Source organism: Paramormyrops kingsleyae, chromosome 10 (assembly GCF_048594095.1).
Source record: "Paramormyrops kingsleyae isolate MSU_618 chromosome 10, PKINGS_0.4, whole genome shotgun sequence".
NCBI classification, from domain to species: domain Eukaryota; kingdom Metazoa; phylum Chordata; class Actinopteri; order Osteoglossiformes; family Mormyridae; genus Paramormyrops; species Paramormyrops kingsleyae.
In genome coordinates, this window is record NC_132806.1 from 4,318,217 (window position 1) to 4,336,387 (window position 18,171).

At 41.8% G+C, this 18,171-nt stretch overlaps 1 protein-coding gene across 1 annotated transcript; it reads right to left on the reverse strand.

The window, feature by feature from the left end:
• Positions 1-4,640: 4,640 nt before the first annotated feature.
• On the reverse strand, positions 4,641-7,482 carry LOC140593224 (immunoglobulin superfamily member 3-like). Its single transcript, XM_072717159.1, has 4 exons — positions 7,420-7,482; positions 6,905-7,252; positions 4,910-5,260; positions 4,641-4,759 (listed from the first exon to the last, which is right to left on the reverse strand). Exons 1-4 carry the CDS (start codon positions 7,451-7,453, stop codon positions 4,641-4,643), a joined length of 852 nt encoding a protein of 283 aa, XP_072573260.1. The 5' UTR covers positions 7,454-7,482.
• Positions 7,483-18,171: the final 10,689 nt, after the last annotated feature.

The following is an 18,171-nucleotide window of genomic DNA, read 5'->3' on the forward strand; positions in this document are numbered from 1 at the left end:
TGAACATAGGAAGAACTCACTTGGCCCCTCGGCTACCAGACCTGCTTTTCCAGTGTCGGCACCAGATGGGCCCAGGATTCCAGATGTCCATCAGGGGGGTGGTAGTAACCATTATTAGATTACTTTGATTATTGGCTGATTATTTTTCAGGGGACACAGCCAGTCATTTTTTTTGGGGGGGGGGGCGGGGGGGTCAGAGCCCCCTGTTACATCAGCACTGCTTTATATTTTTGCTATTACACTTTGCACACTCCCATTTCCACCAGCCTGCACCTGCTTACAGAGAGGAGGAAGTCAGCAGGGTTTTCAGAGGACAGAAGGTCACAAAAGCTGCTGGCCCAGATCAGGTCTGTCCATCCACCATGTAGCAGTGCAGGGAACAACGTGCACCAGCCATCACTGGCATCTTTAATAGATTGCTGGACATCTGCTCTGTTCCCTCTTGCTTTAAATTGTCCGTCACCATCCCAGTCCCCAAAACACGAAGGTCACGGGAGGGGCGTGGCTTGAATTCCTGGGCCCCCTGATACAATGCGTCTGTAAAGTTGTGGGGGGGGTTGTGGGTCCCCATGAGTTATTATGTATTGTTTGTATTCAGGGCCCCTTATAAAGTGCAGAGCCCCCTGAATCTGCCAGGGCATCCATTCCCCAGGACTTAATGACTACAGGCTAGTTGACCTGACCGCTGTGGTCATGAATGTGTCTGAACATCTGGTCCTAGTCTGTCTGAGCACGATCACAGGCTGCTGAACCCCGTGCAGTTTGGGTATGGAGTGATATGACATGGTATATTCCGGCATCCCAACAGGCCAGACACCAGCACCGGAGGTCTGTTTGTGGTCCTTAGCCCTGCCTTCAATGCCATTGTTCCTGATTTGCTGCAGGTTAAACTCTCCCAGCTTGCTGTGCCAGACTCCATCTGCTGGTGGATAACAGACCTCCTGACAAACAGGAGACAGCATGTCTACCTAGATACCAGTTCAGTACCAATAAGAAAAATAAGTACTCACACAAACTCATGAAATTAGTAAACATAAAAAGTCTCATTGTGAAAAAACTGGTGTTTTATGTGTATGTTATTAATCATTCAGACTTTTCAAAACAATAATACAAATAATAAATGAAAGTACCTCAGACTTTTAAAAATTAACAATATATTAAATCATAAATATCACAGCCTAGTCCACAATCAGATTTTGGAGGCTCCTTAAACTTTCACAACCAAACTATATTCTCCACTCCAGTCTGTTAAAGTTTGTCTGTCTCTGTAAAGTCTTACATGTTTTGTCAGCTCTTTGCTCAATGTAGATTTTTGGACACAAGTTTATTCAAGTCTTCACCAGACAGTCTGCACCTTTGGTGACTGCAGATAAGGCCAGAGCTGCTAAAGACTCTCTCAGTGGTTGTGCTTGACACACGGATACATAGGTGGTGTTTGGCAAACTATGTGATAATGGGGAAACGTGATTCTGCATTTGCCAGCAGGCAAGTGGGTTTTCACTGGCAGCAATCTCTGCCACGCCCTTGTGTCTGTACTTCATGGGAAAGTTTTTCATCAGGTGTCTCTTTCATTTGGTCTCCCCCAGCATCGCTCCCATTCCTCCCTGCCACACCTGACCCTCTTCTCTCACTTTAATGCTTAAAAGGAGGTTGCCCAAGTTTGTTTTTCAATTTTTGGGACCTGCTTGTTCTTCAGGATGATTGTACTCCACTGCTGCTTGTGTTAAGTCCACCACACTGTCAGCTTCCTTCATTAGCATTTCCATTCCTTCCTTCTCCTTTGTTACAAAGATGTTTTTCAAATTCAACCGAACCGATGAAGTCACCGATGTATCACAGATGCACGTCATATATCTAGCGGGCTAAATATCTGGACCTGTCAGCGACTCCAAATCCTGTAGGTGTGAAAGGTGCTGTGACTGACAATGAGCGCGGCGACGAGCCACAGCCAAGGAGACACGGGGTGAGGTGAGAACTGAGGGAGGAATTTAAACATACACACACACACACACGTGCACACACACACACCTGTGTGCAAAGGTCATCTTGGAGAGAAGAACCTTCCTGAAACTTAACCGAGATAAGTAACCTGACAGATATACAGTAACACACAGAATCTTAATGCTTAGTCCTAAATGACACACTAATGTCCCGTTTGTGTTGTTTCAGCAGTTTTACTGTATTATGTACTTTCTGTTTTTGAAGAAGGGTTATTGTAAATTGTGAAGACAGGTTTTGCACAGTTAAATTGGTGTCTGATAGGTGTTTTCATGCCCTAATAACAAAATTATTACAGTATAAAATGGCCGTACAGTTAAATTTGATGGGTGTTTTAATGCCCTAAGAACAAAAATAAAACAGGAAAATTAATGTGTGTGTTGTTGATGTTTGCAGAAAAAAATATGACCTGTGAAGGGAATATGATTGTATTGCACTTTGTCTAAGAAACATTAGGCATTCATTTTTATATATGAAATTACGCTAAGTCAGTAACACATTCTCAGCCTAGATAAGTAAGCCTCCTAGGGTCTGCTTACGTATAAGGTCTGTTTATGTATAAGATCTGTTTATGTACAGTATAAGGTCTGCTTATGTATAAGGTCTGCTTGCTTATCAAGGAGAAATATCCTTCAGCAAAATCCATTTCAGTATCATTAACCTGTCAGAGAAAATTATGACAAAAAAAAAAGGACGAAAATTAAACCTGAGGTCCACTGACTAAATCTTAAGTAAAACAAAACAAAAACAAATTACTAAAATGTGACTTTAATTCAACTACAGTTCAGTTTTAGTAAGTGACTAAGACTAAAACTAAATTAAAAATTCTTGCCATACAGTAATTAACGTTGACTGAGACAATCAGAAAATTAATTATAATTAATGGAGGAATGAAATTACACTCACACACCATCAGTCTAAAAATCTTTATTTGCATACATACATATATACCATAATAAGGAACATAAGCACATGATTTGAGTTGTATAACAGCACATATATGCAACTTAACAATATAAATGAATATACCCTCTTCTACACTACTTAATGCATAATATATGACAAATGCAGATCCTGTGAATAGCTACAAGGAAATAGAATAATTGTACCTTAAAACAGCAAAAGTTCATATTCTTTTAATACCATCCCTCTAAACACACAAAATGAGTAGCTGCTTCCAAAAATTTAACCATAAGCTTACAGATTGTAAAACCTTTTTCTCTTTGAACTATATAATTTTGCACACAATTATGCAAAGCAATGAATGATTTCTACCAGTTTACCCATACTTCCGAAATTAAGCTGTTTCATTAGAAAATATCACTATTTACAATTTATTTCCTAACATTGAAAAATGTATAAATTTAAATGGACATGTTGCACAGTATATATTGCATTAAGTAATGGAAAACTGGGCATTTAAATAACGGAATTATAAAAGTAATTTTCTCTGAGTATGGTCTGACCAACTTTTATTCATTTCACGTTTTTTGATTGAGCTGTCAGGCTTAAAAACGGATGGAAAAGGCATTCCTCAACAGCTTTCTACTTGTATCATTCTTCATTGCTAAGTAAGAAGTGAAAAATTAACATATAAAACATCACAGACTCCAATCTATTGCTACATGACAGAATTAGTTAAATGGCAGATATCAGATGGTAGAAATCATGCAAATTATTTTTTTCTAGGGATGGGCCGATCCACATTTTTTCAGTTCCGATCTGATTACGATACACAACTGTCGATACCGATACAGATGCTGATACAATAGCTCTTTTTACTTTGTTATACTTTTTTTAAGCTAGTAAATGCAGATGGAAAAATATATGACAAAAGGCTACTACAAACATACATAACGTACTGTTGCACATCGTTTGTACGTCTTGTTTTAAGCGTTTTTGAGGCATTTGCAGTTAAATATGAATGTATTCAAAGCAAGTATACACAAGTGGCGAATGCTTAAAATTTTAACACATTTTTTCTCCCATTGGCAACAGCTCAGTTGTATCACAAGCTGCAGTGAGTTCACAGGACAGCCCAAGTTAGCGACTCCCAAATCATCCATTGCTTTTTTTGTCTCGCACAGTTACGTGCGCTTGTTAAGTGGTATTGTCAATTAAACGCTATTCCCACCTCCCAAAACTGTATTTTACAAAGATTGCAAATCGCTGTGCTACTGGTTTCTGTTTAAAGCATAAAATACTCCTAGGTCGTCACATCTTATCTTACGCCCTCGTACTGCGAAGGGTATGCGCATGACATCACAGCAGGCGGAAGTCACTGTACTCACACCCACTGAGTAGCAGAAAAGACCGAGGGGCAGCGTTAGCGTTCGATTTGAATGCCCCAAAAAACACATGTAAAATGGGAAAGAGCTGCCGTGCGATTGATTGTACAGATTTAACATGAAATAGGAGCTAAAAACTAAATAAGTAAGTATAGGAGGTGGATCGGTTACGCATGGCCGATACCCGATTCATCAAATAAGTCTGGATCGGTGCATCTCTAATTTTTTCAGACAACATATTGATTTAAAATTTTTGTAAATGTGAAGATTGTCTTTTGCAAGGTATCAGATTCTATGATAACAGCTTAAGCTCAATAAAAAATCCGCCAAAGTAATTTGTAAATTACACATTGGCTAGGATACCTTGACTGCGCCATAGCAGAAGGTGAATATCAGCAGAGCACAGAGGAGAAGTCCAGCTCTTATAATGGAGAGATAGTTAAGCACCATCATCTCTGAAGAACAATGGAATCCTGGAGAAAAAAACATCTAATGTAACTGGCATGATAAAATTGAGATGATGTCACACTGCAACGATAATAATGGATTTACACTCTAATTTCTGACTGTCGGATTTGTTTTGCATTTGGATTTTAAAATGATTTCATCGACTAATAGCTTACCGTTTATATGCAGCTGTGTGCCGTTCCCAAACAGCATCTCCCCACACATGGCCACAGCGCAGTAGTAAGTCCCAGCATCAGAGGGCCTGAGGTTCCTCTTGGGGAGGCTGTAGACACAGCTCTGTGTAGGAGATCCAGCCTCAGGGCTCTTCTCACACTCATCACTCCTGTTTCTGTGGCTGTAAATGACTCCTGGAAGGGATTCTCCTGATCCATGTCTGAACCAGTAAACACTGTGTTCTCCTGCACAGCTCCCAGCCTCTACTGTACACTGCAGGCTCACAGAGTCTCCTGGCTGCACTGTGTCAGACACAGGCTGCTGTACCACAATCCTGCTGTTGGAGTCTTTACCTGAAAAGCAAAATGTTCATGATGACAGAGAAAAAATGGAAAATACCAGATTATTCTTATTAATTCTGGAGAGAGCTGGAAATCAAAGTGTTCTAGCCATCCAACAAATCAGTAACTTGGAGAACAGTTGAAATTCTTGTCCCTTTTTTAAATTTTGTATTACTGTTTATTAGTATATATTCGGTGACATTTTACATTAACTGCACCTACATAATACATTTATAATGCATCCATATAACATTCATAAGAGGCATGTAAGTATACCTTAATATTCTAACATACCTCAACAGCTTTAATATACATTAATAACAAAAATTATTTAATAACAAACATTATAATTGTATAATCATATAATGTTTGTAATTAAAATGTATGAAAGTAGAATTTCATTAATTTCGATTAAAAGAAATTAAGTGTGTAAAGGGTACTTTATAATTTCATGATATTCATGACTCTGTCAATTTACGTTTGGTTTATGTTGCCCCTTTTCCACAGGAAGGTATTTATTGTTTTTGCATATTTAGCTGTTGATGTGTATTAGTATTTTTGAGGATTCTGCTGTAGTACCTGCATGATTTGACCCAAGAGCCAAATGTTTTTTCTTTACTTGTTACTGTTTGCTGATTAAGTTTGTCTATTTTTTAACATTAAATAAAAAATATACATTGCAAAAGGAACTCAAATTTAATTTAGATTAACAAAATGAACTGAAATTTAAGGGCCATTCTCGAATCAGATCTGAATGGTGCACATCCATAATTCTTATGTTAAATCGTGTTTTTTTTTTTCTGAGCAAATATACACTGACTGCTCAGATAAATAACGCTAAAAAGAATTTTCTTTTGTTGATTAAGATTTTTGCATATATATAGCAGCTCAAATATTTTTATTTCACTTGTTTTAAAGAGGTTGCAATGTGTAACATTAACATCTGTATAAAGAGAAGGTTACGCTTTTGGCTGAAGATTACTGACAGCAAGCAAGATGTAACAAACTGTGTAATAATGTGATGCAGTGCATGTTCATGTATAAATGTATCAATGTAACATCAGGAGGGGTCCATCACAGCCCCGCCACCATCTCTATACGCTGCTGCCATCAGGAAGGCGCTACAGGACTATTTATGGCGGGAACAGCTTCTCTCCCAGGGCCGTTACCACACTGAGCCAGACACTGACATAACCCCAGGATCCCGCTGTTTCATCAGTACAGTTACTGTGCAGTGTTTTCATAAATAAAGGCACATGTCACTTTATGCTGCAGTCTTCTCTAGGTTTTGTATATGTTTGTATATCATATATTTATGTTTAATAATTATTATATTTAACATTACACTCATAACTAAAATCCACATCACATAAGTAAGATGACACTTGCCTCCTATTCTTGCACACTTATTTTTACATATTTCAGCTATTTCTTTCTGTAATAACACTAAAAATATTGCAATTTAAATAGCAAAACATTTTTTTATGATTTTTGTTGAATGTTGTTTAGAAAAACATTTATGGAGCAATGCAGACAATCAGGTATCTTTGCTAATTTTATATTGACGCAAACGCAACTCTCAAGCATATTTTACAGACAATAATCTTCCTGACAGTATAATAAAGCAAATATGAAAATAGTTGGAGTCTCATTTACCTGTGATTATGACAAAGGTTCCATTCCCAAAATGAATTTCATTATAGGACTCAGCAGCACAATAATACACTGCAGAATCTGATGGCTCCGCGTTGGAAATAGTGAGGTTAAAACTCCCCTCTGCATTTTGTAAGGAGTAACGTTTTATGTTTTTATATTCCTTGTAAAATTCACCAGGTACGTAGCGAAGTGCTTTCGCCATGAGCTGGGGCTTCTGACCAACAGTTTGCTTAAACCAAGCAACAGAAGTTCTTTCTTCTGGACAGAAGCATGTCAGGGTCACACTGTCTCCAAGTTGAACCCTCATCAGGAGACTGGGCTGATCAACATCCTCAGCCAGTGCAGTGTCTGGAAAAACAGAAAAACAACAAATAAACGTGACATATATCATAATAGTAAGCAAAATAACTATTAACTATGATGGAGATTAAATGACCACTTATTACACTGATCACATTATACAGGATATATGAAAATATTAAAATCCAAAAATAATTTATAATTTAGGATCCTACTAATGAAAATGAGAAGACCAAAGAGTCTGAACATCTTTGTGGTTCCACTTGTTTAGAATAAACTGCTCTGCTGCTAAGTGAGAGGTCATGGTCGTGGTCGGAATGAAAGGGCAGGAAACAGAGAGGTACAAGATACACATCAGGCTGATCTGATTGGCTGTTCACACAGGAATTTAAGTAATAGTAAAAAGGGATTTTAGTCTACACTTACAGTATTAACTTACTCCTTAACTACCAGTTAAAATGAGAACAATTAGATAAAGAGGAACAGATACTGAGCATATGAAGTTCTTTGTACGGAGTTCTGAGACACTGTGGGAGGGCATTTGCTAATCATCTCTCTCAGACAAGCTCAGCACAGTCTTAGTCTTTTATCAATCTGGTATTAGACAGTCTCTCATATCACACAGTTCTTAAGTTTTCTAAAGTATTAGATCATATAATTGCACTCAAAAGACAGTTTAAATATTCTTTCCACCATGCAAACAGAACTGAAATTGTAGCTTTACTGCTTACATTTACACAATTGCATTTAGAGCAAGTATTTTAATAGGTGTACATGAGAGTAAATGGTGAATCAGTTTATTTGCTCTCTAGCCACATTAAATCTACTTGGCTACCCAGCCATTCATCAGTATGTGACCACTGCCATCTGGCGTTTAAAGAGTAAGTCCAGGGACTACAGGTGTGAATTAGCAATAATGCTATAACCTGGTACAAAGCATCTCTCCTTTTTTTTGAGGTTAATGTATTTTGTACATTGTTCCTGTTCAAATAAATAAATAAACTAAACTACTCTAATACAGAGTTGAAATCTTACAAGTATTATCAGCTTATTGTGAGAATGGGGTGTGGGAAAAATGTGTCAAATGCAGATCGGTTATGGTGATCAGAAGCATACTAATGAAAATGAGAAGATCAAAGAGTTTGAACATTGTTGTGGTTCTGCTTGTTTTGAACCAGTACGCTGCTAAGTGAGAAACTGACAAAAGGACAGGAAACAGGGAGGTACATGCTACAGAGCAGGCTGATCTGATTGGCTGTTCACACAGGTTTGCATGGCACTGCAGTGATTTCCATTTTAATTTTTCTGGGTGTCTGTTACCTAGAGACCCTAATGAATCAGTTGTTGGATTTCCACTCATGGTGCAGCATGGTGGTGCAGTGGTTAGCACTATTGCCTCACACTTCTGGGAGCAGGGTTTGAGTCGCCGCCATAACACCATGCATGTGAAGTTTGCATGTTCTCCCTGTGTTGTCGAGGGGTTTCCTCCAGGTTCTCTGGTTTTCCCCCACAGTCCAAAAACATGCTGAGACTAATTGGAGTTACCAAATTGCCTGTAGGTGTGAATGGTGTGTGTGCCCTGCGTTGGCTTGGTGCCCCATCCTGGGTTGTTCCCTGCCTCACACCCATAGCCTCCAGGACAGTGAAGCCTACTGTAATGCAGAATTGAAATCTTGTAAGTATTCTAATCTGCCAATTGTGAGGATGGGGTGCGGCAAAAAGGACTCAGATGCAGATCAGTTATGGTGATCAGGAGCTTTAAAGTGATGGCCAAAAACAAGTCAGGCAATCCAGTGAAACTGCTATTATTATAAAAAAAAAATGTTGGGGGTTGGTGGTGGGATTGGTACTCCAGTCACCGTAAAACAACTCACAACTGCTTGATATAAACAGACCCGATACTCTTCTGCTCTCCGTGGGAGTAGCCCTGCTGCAGCTGTCCACAAGAAGGCTGCACGCACCATGAAGGGTATGGGGGAAAGCCTTCGGGAGCCTTATCCTCAGACGAGTCAAAACTGCTGGAGAGCTAATAGGGTCAGGCCTGTTGGGGGTCGGGGCTGGTGTGGTGATGAGGCAGCACTTGGGTCCCAGTTTGAGGTGGGCCATCTGGGTAGGCGTATGGAAATCTTGTCTCTCCAGCAAGATGACTAGCTTCCTCTGCTGTCGGGGGAGCTTCGTAAACTCCGCATTTCGGTGGCAGCACTTTCTGAGGTACGCAGACCGGGGAGTGGTCAGATCTCTGTAGGTGGGTATACCTACTTTTGGTTGAATCGGTCTGATGGCTGCCATACTCAGGGAGTAGCTGTTGCTATAGTGTATTGGCTCCTCCCGATGGTGTCTGATGTTACTCCTTTCAACGAGCATATCATGAGACTCAGGCTAAAGCACTCCTTGGGTGTCTTGTCTGTTGTCTCAGTGTAGGCTCCAACCACGATGAGCGATGTTTTGTTGAGGGAGACATTTTCCTCGCAACTTTGGTGCCCATGAGGTGACACTCCTCTGGTCGTGGGTGACTTAAATGTGACCACTGGTACTGACAGGGCTGGCTATGAGCATTGTGCAGGTGCCCATGGGTCAGGAGACCGTGGTGAAAGTGGCTCCATGTTGCTTGACCTTGCGAAAGGCCAGGGGCTGCGGGTCGCTGGATCCTGGTTCCAACTCCCTGGGCCGCATCGTTGGACTTGGTACTCTAATACTGGTGGTGCAGCAAAGGTCAATCGATCACATGCTCGTGGGCAGATGCTGAACTGTAGGATCTACAGAAATGCCCAGTTTGAGAATTCTGACCACAGACTTCTTGTTGCTACTCTGAAGATTCAGCTTAGATCCAGTAGGCTATCACCTACTAGGAGAATGAGGCTGGACTTGGCCAGACTCCAAGATCAAGCTGCTTCTGATGCGTTTGCACACAGTTTGTGTGAGGAACTTGCAGACTTGGGTGCGACGGCTGACTCTAATGTGATGTAGGAGACCTTCCGTGATAAGCTTCGCATTTCTCATGGGGTGCTATTGCTTCTCTGCTGCTTTGAGGTCCACCAAGGACCACCAAGGCACCCACGGGATCGCTTCCAGGATCCCACTTCTGACACTAGTGTGGCACGGGGCGGAGCGAGGCATCGCGGGAGCAGAGAGAGACAAGGGGACTTGCTTTCCAGGGAAAAAGTGCTCTTTAATAGCAGTTCTCAAAAGGACTACAACAGGCACCCAATGAACACCGAACCAAACACACAAATGGGAAACACACGGTTGTCAAACGCCGAACTGTAAGGTGCACACATGGTGGGAGATTTATGCAAGCTAAATACATGCGAGGATCGGACAGGGTACACACAAGACATGGGCAAATACACACGCAATAATAGGGAAATGCAACCATTAACAAGAACAACACAACATGGGCTATTTACAACTGCACGCAGGGCATGCTGGGACATGCCCCTATAGGTGCTACAATATGTATGTCAAAGTATTTAATGATTCTATCAAAGTTATAGAAATTGTTTTTGGTTTAAATGGTGATTTGTCTGAGTAATTAGACTGAAATTCTAAATAATTGTCATTTTAACAATTAATACTATAACACAATTTTTAGGCATGCAGCTGGATGAGGGATGGATGGATGGATGGATGGATGGATGGATATTCATCAGCCAGAAATGCCAAAGAGTTATTGTCAAGAGGATCAAACAGACGTCTGCAAAGTGGTTGCTTGTTCCTGATCCTCTTATTTTCCATCTGAGCTGATCATGGTCTCATCCAGTCCCACTTGCTTTAAAAACACCATCAGTAGCATCTCCGGCACAGAAAGCCTGCTGGGGCACAATTAACACTAACATGCAAAGTACTTGCTCAGTGAAACCTAATACAAATGCACTTAAATCACAGGCACACATTAATGTAACAGGGGCAGGAGTAAATGCATGTGGAGACAGATATGAGTGGCTTTGTCAATAACAGCATCTGAGCTCACAGATCTGATATAAATATTACCCTGTTATACTGCATCGAATTACAAATCCAAACTTTAAGCAGTAAATCATCACAGCACATACAGAGGAACATTTCAGAGCAGGGAAACCCATTACTTTAAGATCCTTAACGTACAGTCAAAACAACTTTGCAATAATGTAAAATAGACTAACCAGTGATGTTCACTGCTTGAAAAGAAAAGTTGCAGAACAATCTTTCATCCAGGCAAACTTTTAATCTCTCATTTTCGCTCTAATGGCAAGGTGCTAAATCTAGATTTTAATAAATTCCCCACCTGAGTCATTTTATTACCCTGCTAGTGGTGGCTAACATAACAGCTAGATGTTGATTGCAGACACCAGTGAGAACGTCTTAGAAATAAAAGCAAATAGGACTGGCATCTGTCATCAGAAAATTGTTTTAACACTTTGATAAAAATTTTAAATCCAATCCATGACTTATAAGTTTGATATCACAGAAACTGGGACAACCTCATAGAACCTTTACTAGTCATTGTTCAGAATATTAACATGGATTTAAACTATTAATTGAATAATGTACTTTCATAGTAAGTTGATTATGCGGAGAGAGAAAAAGAAAAAAATCAACCATAGAACGAAGCCGTAGCGTTGGCACCCCCTAGTGGTGAATTGAGGACAGTTCTGTCTGAAGCAGCTCAGTAGGAGATTTGGCGTCAGCTGCTCTTACAAATTTAGTCCTGCTCGGTTTGAAGGGCAGAGGCACAAAAAATAAAGGGGACATCTACTGCACGCCCCGACCCCCGATGATGGTACAAATTATCATGAAACAGTTTTCTTAGATAAGTCTCTTTGGACGTCTGTGTAAACACCCTGCCGACCTGCTTGTGATTTTAGAAAATCCAACGTAAGCTTATATCAATTAATTGGGTGGTGAACCAGTGTCTAGGTTCAAGGAGGTAAATGTTGTGCTGTGTAATAGTCAGAAAGGGAAGACACAGAACCAGGGATGACAGTAAACTGAACACCTTGTATTTAGAACAAAAAATAAAAAGAATAAAAATATATTTACTCGCATTCTGTAAAGTCAAATAGTTGTTCCAGGTTTAGTCGGTGTCTTTTGTCCTTTCAGTTAAACGTCTTTTCAGTCTCTGGGTGCACCCAGGTAAGTCAATACCGATGAAAATGGGGCAAATCCTACCACACCGGTGAACTTGAGCAAGGGAAAAGGAACGGAGGAGTTCCCTTTCTGAAGAGTCCAAAAATCAGGTTTCCCAGTGGCTCACTATCTCCCTTGTCAGGGAGAAAATCCAGTTCTCAGTTCCAGAGTCCAAAGAACTTCCAGGGGTTTCAAAAACCTAGCCTGCATAACAATATATAAAACCCTTATTGTTTCAGGCTTAACATTTTAATCACTTATGGCCATATTTCACATTAGATCTAGTTTTTCAAAACAGAAATTCCTATCTCATAAGGGATCTTTCCCCCCATCATTTTATGGAGTGTATTTTTCTTTAATCCATGTTCAATTAATTATTTGTGTTTTTTTTTCTTCCTTTTAACCATTAATTATGATTATAACTCGTGAGTTTTCACATTCAAGTTCTATTATATTCTCTAATATCTTACCCTGAAATTAAACTTAGTCAAAGGTTGTTTCACACATTTTAAACTTTTTTTCCCCGATCTTGATGAACACCATTTTTTCAAAGTTACCAGGATTTTTAATGGTGTTAAACTTACAAGAATTTCAACAAATTAACCTCAAAATAAAAATACAGTCACATTCTACCTTAATTTTCTTCATGCTAACACTAAAGTATGTGCCCTTTTAATGAAAAATAACCTTTTACCTCACGACAATAGCTACTATATCCCACATGCAGCATTAACAGCACACATGCTAAATGACGGCACAACAGAGCAGGGCTCTCAAGTTTTGAAGACAGGCAAGAGTGACATTCCACTAACCCACCCCGCCCCGTCTCGTCCCGTCCATTGTCAGGGGGTCAAAGGGGGCGCGGGTCGGATGGGCCGCAGGAATGGGGGCGTTTCATTAATAATTTTATTATTAGTGTTGTTGTTGTTATTAATTGTTCAGACTTGTGGAAGAAAAGATTTGATACATGGCACAGACAATTCAACCAAATACAAAGTCTTTATTCAATTTGTGTGTGTGTGTGTGTGTGTGTGAGAGAGAGAGAGAGAGAGAGAGAGATTATGACTGATGTTTTTTATTGTAGGTGTTTGTTGCCTTTTTGGACTCTCATCATTTTTGGTGTAGGCTCCCATTTAAAACAGCTTGGCTCAAGCCCAGCCATTTTCACGGTCATTATTGAGGACAATGTCCCGTCTAGTGCCAAGCTGTTTCGTGTTGCTGTTTTGTTCAAACCGACCATTGAAAAAACCCTCTCGGCATCAGCATTGGAATGTGGGAGCACTAAAACCAAGGCTGCGATCTTTTATAGCCTCCCAAATTGGTTCAAACCAGTCACCTTTGAAAAAAGGAACCATGGGCCTCTATTACTCAAAAGTTTTCCTTTTATCATAATTAATAATGAGCATGTCATGTTGTGTGCAAACTATTTCTTACCTTGTTCTTTGTTCAGGTCATCCTTCCCCAAAACTCCTCAACATCAAAGGATGTTGGGTCCTGGGGCATGGCAATGTCCATCAGTTGGTACTCCATGAACTCCTCACTTACTTGGTCCTGTTCTTTTGGGTCGTGAAAAGGAAGGAGTTCCTGAAATCTTAAAAACAGCACAATTTGCACATGACTGATTAGAATACAGTGAGAGTCAGATTTGTTTTGTGATCATGACCATTAAACTTAAAAATAGTATATGAAAACCCTTACCTGTCTACAAAGTATAGGGCATCTTCAACTCCACACTCAGCCCTCAGTTGCACATCAACAAATCTTGCATGCTTCAGGAGAGCATCTTTCATTGGGAGATTATCCATGGCAAACTCCACAGCTCTGACCAGAAAGGCCAGTGCTGCCTGCTGGAATTGCTGAGCCTTCTGTGATGTGACCTCTCCAGCTTCCAGGAGCCTAAGGAGCGTCGCTCTGGTGGTGAATCCCACATTGAGTTTTTCACCTATTAGAGAGACAGAAGACATAGAGAAAGCAAGTCAAATACACAGGTATCTTATACGATATCTCTGGGTTTAATCCATACTTTTTAAAAAATCCATAGAAAAAGTGTATTTGTTGTCAAAAAGCATAGACTATAGGTTTATCTCCCTATGGGACTTCAAAGCATTACCTGGCAGTTGGTGCAGTGGGTCCTTGTAGGGGATGTCATGAACTTCTCCCCCTCGTAGTGCTGCTGGTCTCATGAACCTCGAACAGAGTTTCTTGATGAATTTCTTCATCTGCAAAATGTCATGTCATAAAAGATTCCAGTGCATTATTAATTAAATTATTACTCAGTTCAATGACTATGAGTAGACTTAAGTTTAGATAATTAAGTTATTTTTCACTCTGTACAAGTAATTTATCAAAAGAGGTATGTAGGGTACAGAATCAACAAATATCTCAGATGTTTGGAAATTAGACAGCTTTAGAAAGCTTAATTGTCTTTGACAAAGTAACACAACCTATATTTCAGAGGGGTGTTGCACTTTATAAAGGAGACATCAACATAGCCAAACACACCCCAACCCTCCCATTCACCTCTTCATGCAGCTGGAATATGGATGCCTTTTCTCTCTGGAGAAGGAGGTTCAGTGTAGAGAACACTGGCAATGTGGCCTGAAGGAACAGGAGGTAGACTTCCGTCAGGGGATCGGAAAACGCCTTCGCCAGCCTTCAGAACCTTGGTTGTTTCTCATCTGCAGATAGACAGGTTGTCATTATTATTGGGTGTCTCATATAACTGTCCTGAACTAGTGTCAATATGATGTGCGATTTGCTTAAAGATTTGAAGTAGCTGTTGAGTGGACTGTACTGCTGCAGAATGCGGGTGATGCACATCTCCAAATTCAGCCACCTCACAGAAATGTGCAGCAGCATTTCCATGTACTCACTGCCATGGAGTTCACAGAATTCTGGTAAAATATGTAAGAAAAACAAACAAAGTTAGCCCTATTTTTCCTCACTTTTGGTGTATAACAGTGGAGCTAACTGAATTACAAACCTTTCAAGTAACCTTTACGGTTCGTGCTGCCCTTAAACCAGTATCCAACGTCAACCACAAGGTCCTCAGTGTCAAATCCAGATATCTGCAGAACATGATATGTGCACAAAGAATTTATGTCATTTTACAGTAAATTATTTACTTCACCTATAGCTTAACAGATATTTAATGGAAAGCAAACATGTTGGGACTTACTTCCAAAAGTCTCTGTTCTGCGTGTTTGGCAGTGTTATGGATTATATGGCAGGGGCATCCATGAATGTAAATGCTGGGATTTTCCTGAAGCATTTTTGCTGCAATTGAATTTTTGGCACCAATATTAACTGGGGCATTGTCAACTGACAGGCCAACACAATTTTTCCATGGTATGTTATGCTCTATCAGGACGTCGTTGATTTTTTAATATATGACATCAGCTGTGCCACAGCTTCTTCCACTTGTGGTGCACATGTCGAGAAATCTGTGCACAACTTTGGTGGTCTCAAATACCCTGACAGTTAAGGGATTCATCTTCTCTAGTCCTGTAACAATATGGTACATAAGTAACTCTGCAAGCATGTACTGCATGTGTATTATTTCAGTGTGTGTGACATGAACATGAGGAAATGGAAACTGGCGATTTAGCTGTCAAAGGTATACCTTTGTCATTTGAGCCATCTGTGAGCAGTGTAAAGGGATTTTCCCTCATCTTCATCACCAGCTCGTTCCTATAATGTGGTGCAACTACTTCATTAATGATGCACGCCATTTTTGTGCTGGCACTCTTTTTTTTTATTTTTATTTTTTTTTTATATTCCCTCCTCCACCCCCCCTCTGCGGGGGACTACTTTATCTGTATCTATTTATTTATTAATTAATTTATTTAATTTTTATTATTATTTATTAATTTATGTTTTATTTTATTTTATATTTTTATTTACTTCCTCAAAAGAAGGAGAGGGAGGGGGGGGACAAAGGAGAAGGAGGGAAGAGAGAGAGAGGGAGAGAGAGGAATGGAAAGAAAACAGAAAAAAAAAACAAAAGAGGAAAAAAAAAAAAAAAAAACAAGAAAAAAACAAAACAGATAATCTGCTTCCATGTCTGCTGAAAAGAGAAAGACAACATACAACATCTGTACTAATCACAACGACCATCAAACGTTAAATGTTGTTGAACAGCACACACAACCAGCCTTACAACCCATGCCCAGAAACAACAGCCGATCAAGACAGTGTGTGTCCGTGAGCATGTGTCCGTGAGCACCTGTGTGCACACCTGTGTGTGTCAGCGCGCTGGTGTTCCTAAGGTTTCTCCATGTAATTGTCTAGTAGTGTGTGTGGGGAGCCACAGCCCCGCCCACCCAGGACATGAAGTCGACACGGAGGAGACCCGGGCCCCAGATATCCAGAGGCCCCCCAAGGCACGGGAACCCCAGGAGAACCACCGCAGGGACAATTGCAGCCCCCACCGAGAAAAGGGCAGAGGAGCGCTCCGGAGGGGGGCCATCCGGCAGCCACATCGCAGGAGCCCCAGGGGGCCGTGGCAGCGAGCACGCAGGCCCCGCCAGCGGCCGGCCACACCAGGGCAGACCGGACCCCGGGCCCAGAGATCCAAGGGCCCCCCCACCCCCCAGCCAAGGCCCCGACAGAGCCGGAAGGGCCAGGCCCCGGCAGGCAACCGCCGAGCGTGAGCCAGCACACACCAGAGCATCCAGCCCCGGACATCGAGAACCACCAACGCATCGGCGGCCGGGGGCCTCATCCACCAGCAGGGAGTGTGGCGGGGGGGAATAGAGCCTGAGATGTTATTTCAGGTGGAGTCTAAGACCCAACCTGACACATACGTATAGACAAACAGGCGTACACATACACAAGCATACGTTCCCACCCTCATGCACACATAAACAAATATTCACCCATTCGCCCAACATGAAGACACAGAAATGAACGCCATACGCACATTCACACTCCCCATATATACTCTATACTCCGAGATCTAGGCACCACCGCCCCCAGAGGGGCAATCCGCCACCAGACCTCGGAGATGGATCCCTTTTTTCCTCTGGCATGGGGACAAGAAGACCACCCCGGACCCCACAGCAGCCGAGAAGCCCACCAGCCCAGACCCCGACCGGACGGCCAGCTCCTCCCAGCCACCGGCCCCAGATGGTGAACAGAGAACGGGGGTGTGAAAAGACCCCATGCTTCCCTCCGCCCTCTCATATGTGGTGTTGGTGCGTGTTGTTCTAAGGTGCTTTAAAACAGGGGAAGGGCATGGTGCTAACCACCCTCTGCCAATCAGCAGCTGGTGTCAGCTCGGCCCCTCCCCAGAACCCTCAATGTCTATGTGCAACTTAAAATTGAGAAGTGGGCACTGGCACCAGAGGTAAGGCTGAATGAACAGACCGCCCTCTGGACGCCATTCCTTGTGCCCACCCCCAAGGCCCTAAATGTATGTGTCATGAGAGAGTAAGTAATGAGAGTGTCTAAGTTGTGATGTGTGATTGAGACACAGGTGGTCACGGGGGGACAGAGGAGGAATACCTCCCCTGCATCCCAGCGACGCACCTGCACCTCAAAGCCCTATATGTGTTGGGGTGACAGAGCGGGAGGAGGGAAGCATTTAGGGATGGGGAGGAAAGGATCGGGGGGGGCAAAGTACCCCCCCTCTGGAGCCAGCCCCCCCGCTGACCCTCATAAGCACCCCCGTTCCCCGAAATCCACCCAGGGCGGGAGAGCCGAGGCCCATCCAATCCGGGGGCCCAGAGCAGCGGCACCACCGGGCACCACAGAGCCCGGGGCAGCCAACCAGACCCCACCACAGAGGGAAAAACTACACCCACCCCACCATTCAGTCAACTCCCAGACTACATAAGACAACAGACACCCAGGTTGGGTCC

What these genes read in the sequence shown, in the direction of transcription:
- LOC140593224 (XM_072717159.1), bottom strand. Translation starts at nt 7,453, where the DNA reads ATGTTCAGACTCTTTGGTCTTCTCATTTTCATTA. An exon ending in TGGTCTTCTCATTTTCATTA is followed by an intron (nt 7,253 to 7,419) that starts GTAGGATCCTAA and finishes CTGTTTTTCCAG; the next exon opens with ACACTGCACTGGCTGAGGAT. An exon ending in AACCTTTGTCATAATCACAG is followed by an intron (nt 5,261 to 6,904) that starts GTAAATGAGACT and finishes TTTGCTTTTCAG; the next exon opens with GTAAAGACTCCAACAGCAGG.